The following is a 6,510-nucleotide window of genomic DNA, read 5'->3' as shown; positions in this document are numbered from 1 at the left end:
AGTGAGTGGCGGATCGGGTTAGCGGACGGGTATAGGGTAGTGGGTTGCTGGTATTGTGTTTGGGGTTATTGGGCTGTGGTTTTGGGTACTTGGGCCATTAATTTGGCCCGAATAATTGGTTTAGGATTGGGCTGGATTTTAAATACAAGAAATTAAGGGGAAATAATTTAATAAAATAGTTTAAAAAATATATAAAAAATACTATTTATGAAAATTAATATTTTAAGATTATAAAAATATGAAAAACTTATTTTTACCCTAAATAAAATGACAAATGCAATTAATTGTACAGTATATGCTATTATTGTAAAATTATGTAAATAACTCAAAAAATACAAATATAATTATATAAAATGAAGTAGAATATTATAATACCTATATGTGGGTGTAGATAATAAATTTGGATGACTAAGTCATTAAAAAATAATTTGAAAGGATAATTAATAAGAATTTAAACAATTTAAATGCAAGAGAAAATTAATTTTAAAGCCTTAAAAATTATGAAAAATTACTGAAATTCCTTATATGACTCTTGTAAATTGGTGATGATACAGAAATAATATTTTAAAAGTATATATGATATTTATAAAATATGGGGGCAAAATTGGGTATCAACAGCTGCCCCTCTTTACCCAGGAATGATGAAAGAATTGTCGGGTAAAGAAATAGATGACTAATTTTGTCCGAAATGAGTGAGGATGACGTGTTTCTAAAAAATTGGGGGCCGAACCCTTGTTCTTGAGTTGCCTACATATCCCTGTTGTTACAGGAATCATTTCGTGTGTAGTTTTGGATCCAACGACGAACGAAACCAATGGAGTTGTTATAAGAGTGGTTATATGTTTCGAAAAAGGATCTCTTGGGTAGGATAGTGTCGTAAGTAACATATAATTTTAGGTGGAGCTATAAATGCGAAATGAACGTTACAGATGTACGAGGCAGATATTTGAACGGTTATAGAACAAAAGGTAATCAAATGCTGATCATCGGTTACTTTTGAGGTGATTGAAGGATGTGAATGTTGTGAACAGAAATCGGAGAGAGAATTGCTCCTGGTTGTAGAACGACTTCCTCCCGAGTTACCTGCAAAACTTAAAACACGATGCGTGCGAATATATACGGGTGATTGCAAAAATTTAACCATGATGCAAATTCCCTTTGGACCATAAGAGTTGTCTTTGGACGATGAGGATGAGGTCCTTAGACTATGATGTCATGGGCCATGAAGTGTATGATAAGGGATTTGCAGGCCATGGAATGGTGTCCTCGGGCCATGAGGATGGTGCCTCCAGACTATGACGCCTTTGAATAATGATATGTGATTTTGAGAGATCCTCCGACCATGGTATGGTGTCATCAGGCTATGAGGATAGTGAATTCGGACTATGACGCCTTCAGACAATATGATGATGTTTCAGCCCATGAGATGCAAGTATGTAGTAATATGTATTGCTTGATAAAGGAAGCAGGTGATGCTTAGTTGTATGAGAGAACGAGATGAGATCATGTTTAGTCTTGTATGAGATGAGGGCAGTGCTTAGCCCGATGCAAAGAGCGGAGACAATGCTTAGTCTCATGCAAGGAAAGGCAATTCCTAGCCTTATGTAACAATGTAGGCCATGCTTAGCCTCATTCAAGGAATGGAGACAATGCTTAGTCTCATGCGAGGAAAGGCAATGCTTAGCCTTATGCAATGATGGAGGCAATGCTTAGCCTCGTGCAAGGAAAGGAGACAGTTCTTAGTTTATGGCAAGGAAAGGCAATGCTTAGCATCATACAATAATGGAGGCAATGCTTAGCCTTATGCAGGAGATGGAGACAGTATTTAGTCTCATGCAAGAAAAGGCAATGCTTAGCCTTATGCAATACTGGAGGCAATGCTTAGCCTCATGCAAGAGATGGAGACAATGTTTAGTCTCATGCAGGGAAAGTCAATGCTTAGCCTTATGTAATACTGGAGGCAATGCTTAGCCTTATGCAAATTATGGAGATAGTGTTTAGTCTCATGTGCAGGAAAGGCAATGCTTAGCCTTATGCAATAATGAGGGCAATGCTTAGACCTGTGCAAATTATGGAGACAGTGTTTAGTCTCGTGCGTAGGAAAGGTAAAGCTTAACCTTATGCAATGATGGAGATAATGCTTAGCCTCATGTCGTGTGGAGGCAATGCTTAGCCTCATGCAATGTGAGGGCAGTGTTTGACCCTATGGAATGATAAGGACAGTGCTTAGCCCTACGCAAGAAAACAATGACTAAATTCGAGAGGATAAAGCATTTCTTAGCTTGACGTGTTTGCGTTTGGCGACTTTTATCGTTATGAAGATAGTGATCTGTGTGTATGTATTTGTGGCCGTTCCTGTTATGTTCATTGTGCTTGCGTCTAAAGAAAAATCATGAGTTTTGCGGGGGGAAAGGTTGGTTCGTGCTCTTGATTCCTTGCTTTTCCTTTTCTCTTATCTGGAGGCCCTATTTGAGTTACCCCGGGTAACGTCTGGCTTCTAAAAAAATAAATTTTTTGAAAAACATACATCTGTGATACACTACTTGTATAAAATGTAGTTGTTTTGAAATATGTGATAATGCATGATAGAAGATAATTTGTTGAATTGATGATTGTGATATAATTTTGAGATATTGCAACTTCCTTAACTCGGAGTTTGGGAATCCTCAAAATTCTGCCCCAGATTAAATGCGTACTTCTTGCGATACATTCCTTGGCGATTTCAAACATGATGGGGTCGGGCAAACTCGAGATCCTGCCCCAGTTTCTAACCATAGGGGGTATGGAGATTTTATTATGATATGACCGAACCCACAGGGCTGCCTACGTATCCCATCTTAAACGGGAATCAGGTCAAGGGTAGTTCAATTACATCAAATAGAAAGTGCAAACATAATCTTAAACATAGTATCTCTTGACTGCGTCCGAATTGATGGGCTTTGGCGAGATCTCTCCATCTATTTCTGCGAGTATAAGTGATCCTCCTGTTAATACTCGGTGAACCATATAAGGTCCTTGCTAGTTGGGTGAGAATTTCCCCTTTGCTTCATCCTGATGTGGGAAGATCTGTTTCAGTACCAATTGCCCTTGTGTGAATTGCATTGACCTAACCTTTTTGTTGAAAGCTCTTGCCGCTCTATTCTGGTAGAGTTGACCGTGATATACTGCGTTCATTCTTTTTCAATCAATGATAGCTAGTTGTTCATACCGGCTCTGTACCCATTCTTCTTCGCTGAGCTCGGCTTCCTATATGATTCTTAATGAAAGGATTTCTACTTCGGCAGGAATAACGGCTTCAGTACCGTAAACCAGTATATAAGGAGTTGCCCCAGTGGATGTACGAACTGTGGTGCAATACCCGAGAAAAGCAACGGTAGCTTCTCATGCCATTGTTTGTAATTGTCTACCATTTTCCTCAATATCTTCTTGATGTTCTTGTTAGCGGCTTCTACGACTCCATTCATTTGCGGCATGTATGTTGTAGAGTTCTGATGCTTGATCTTGAATGTTTCACACATGGCTTTCATCAAGTCACTGTTGAGATTGGCGGTATTTCAGTAATGATTGACTCAGGTAATCCAAATCGACAAACGATATGGTCCCAAATAAAATCCGCTACCACCTTATTAGTTACAGCCTTATAGGATGCGACTTCAACCCATTTCGTGAAGTAATGTATAGCCACCAGAATGAACCTATGTCCGTTTGAAGCAACAGGTTCAATTGGTCCTATGACATCCATACCCCAAGCAGAGAAGGGCCAAGGCAAACTCATTGCATTGAGTTTGTTGGGCAGCACTCGTATCATATCAGCATGTATCTAGCATTGGTGACACTTTTGAACATATTTGATGCATCATGTTTCCATAGTCATCCAAAAATATCCTGCTCTTAATATCTTCTTGGCTAGAACGAAACCATTCATGTGGGGTCTGCAAGTTCCGGCATGTATTTCCTCGAGCAATCTAGACGCCTCCTTGGCATCGATGCATCGCAACAATCCCAAGTCAGGAGTCCTTCTATACAGAATTCCTCTGCTTTGAAAGAAATGGTTGGCTAATCTTCGAAGCGTGCGCTTATGAGTGTGTGTAGCGTGCTCTGGATATTCTCCCTTTTCCAAGTATTCCTTGATGTTATGGAACCACAGATTTTCATCAATCTCTTCCTCAACATGAGCACAACAAGCTGACTACTTATGAATTCCTATTGGGATAGGATCGATGAAATTCTTGTCTGGGTGTTGTATCATGGAGGCTAAAGTGGCTAATGCATATGCAAACTCATTCTGAATCCTTAGAACATGCTTGAATTCTATCTTTGTGAATCTCTTAATCAGCTCTTATACACAGTACAAGTATGGCGATATTTTCGTGTTCTTCATAGCCCATTCTCCTGGAACCTGGTGCATCAATAGATCTGAATCTTAGATTACCAGCAACTCCTGAACGTTCATGTCAGTGGCCAACCTGAGCCCCACGATGCATGCCTCATATTCTGCCATATTGTTGGTGCATGGAAACTTGAGTTTTGCGGATACCGGATAGTGTTAACCGGTTTCTGACACTATGATAGCTCTGATACCCACTCCTTTGAAGTTTTCTGCCCCGTCGAAGAACATCCTCCAACTATCATATGCCTCGATAATTTCTTCTCCCACAAACGATACCTCCTCATCGGGAAAATACGTTTTCAATGGTTCGTATTCTCCGTCTATGGGATTTTATGCCAAGTGATCCGCCAATGCTTTCCCTTTGACTGCCTTCTGAGTTACATAGACGATGTTGAATTCACTCAGCAATATTTTCTACTTTGCTAACCTACCCGTAGGCATAAGTTTCTGAAAGATGTATTTCAGCGGATCCATCCTTGATATGAGATATGTAGTGTACGCACAGAAATAATGTCTCAACTTTTGGGTTGTCCATGTCAACGCACAACAAGTGTATTCCAACAAAGAGTACCGGGCATCGTAAGGCGTGAACTTCTTGCTCAGACAATATATCGCATGCTCCTTCCTTCCAGTTTCATCATATTGTCCTAGAACGCAACCAAAAGCCCCATCTAACACAGACAGATAAAGCAACAGAGGTCTTCCTGGTTCTGGTTGGACCAACATGGGTGGTTTAGATAAATACTCCTTGATTTTGTCAAAGGCTTTCTGGCATTCTTCAGTCTAGTTTGTTGCAGCATCTTTCCTCAGCATTCTGAAGATTGGCTCATATATCACCATTGATTGTGCTATAAAGCGACTGATGTAATTGAAGCGCCCTAGAAACTTAATCACATCTTTCTTATTCTTTAGAGGTGGTTGCTCCCGGATAACTTTGATTTTTGACAGGTCTAGCTCAATACCTCAGCGGCTGACGATGAAAGCTAACAATTTTCCAGCAGGAACTCCGAAGGCACACTATGCAGGGTTTAACTTCAAGTTGTATTTTTGAAGCCAATCAAAACATTTCTTCAGGTCTGTTATGTGATCCGAACTCCTTTTAGATTTGATGATAACATCATCCACGTACACCTCTATTTCCTTGTGTATTATGTCATGGAAGATAGTTGACATGGTCCTCATCTGGGTGCCCCCAGCATTCTTTAAACCAAACGACATTATTTTGTAACAATATATTCCCCATGGTGTGATAAAGGCGATCTTTTCGGCATCCTCTTCATCCATCCAAATATGGTGGAATCCTGCGAAGCAATCCACGAAGGATTAGGGTTCATACTTGGCGTAATTGTCAATCAGTATGTGTATATTAGGCAGCGAGAAATCATCCTTAGGACTTGCTCTATTCAGATCTCGGTAATCGACGCATACTCTAACCTTCCCATCTTTCTTTGGAACTGGCACAATGTTGGCTAACCAGGTCGGGTATTCGACCACTTGGAGAACCTTGGCTTTAATTTGCTCGGTGACCTCCTCTTTTATCTTCAAACTCATATCTGGCTTGAACTTTCTGAGCTTCTGCTTTACTGGTGGACACATAGGATTGATGGGTAGCTTGTGAACTATTATGGATGCGCTTAAACCAGTCATATCATCGTAGGACCATGCAAAGATATCCATATACTCTTTTAGGAATATGATATACACTTCTTTCTCTGATGGTGATAGATGAATGCTTATACGTGTTTCCATGACTGTTTCGGAATCCCCTAAGTTAACGACTTCCGTTTCCTCCAAATTAGACTTTGGTTTATTTTCAAAATTCTCTACTTCTTTGACGATTTCCTCAGGTATTATATCATCTTCCAGATCTTCCGAATCACTGTCCTTATGTTGCGTTGTCTCATTACATATCACAGTCATAGGTTTATTAGGACATGTAATAATTATGCTGAAAAGAATGTAGAAAGATAATGATAAATATGAAAAGCAATAATGCCTTAAAAAACTTTTAAAATGTCAACAAGTACAACTCGATGGCTCGAGTAATTATTTCAAACAAAATACTGAAAATGTCTTAAATGCTCAAAACTATTTGAAAATAATTCATGCTAATTTGCCAG

General features: G+C 39.6%; 1 protein-coding gene across 1 annotated transcript; it reads right to left on the bottom strand.

Moving 5' to 3' along the window:
- Window positions 1–5,713: 5,713 nt before the first annotated feature.
- On the bottom strand, window positions 5,714–6,139 carry LOC138903171 (uncharacterized). Its single transcript, XM_070191096.1, has one exon. It carries the CDS (start codon window positions 6,137–6,139, stop codon window positions 5,714–5,716), a length of 426 nt encoding a protein of 141 aa, XP_070047197.1.
- Window positions 6,140–6,510: the final 371 nt, after the last annotated feature.

Source organism: Nicotiana tomentosiformis, chromosome 12 (assembly GCF_000390325.3).
Source record: "Nicotiana tomentosiformis chromosome 12, ASM39032v3, whole genome shotgun sequence".
Classification (NCBI taxonomy): domain Eukaryota; kingdom Viridiplantae; phylum Streptophyta; class Magnoliopsida; order Solanales; family Solanaceae; genus Nicotiana; species Nicotiana tomentosiformis.
Note: the sequence above shows the minus strand (reverse complement) of the source record. Positions and strands in the feature narration are given on the sequence as shown.

Excerpts from the sequence above, each read along its gene's own strand:
- LOC138903171 (XM_070191096.1), bottom strand. The coding sequence starts at position 6,139 with ATGGAAACACGTATAAGCATTCATCTATCACCATCAGAGAAAGAAGTG.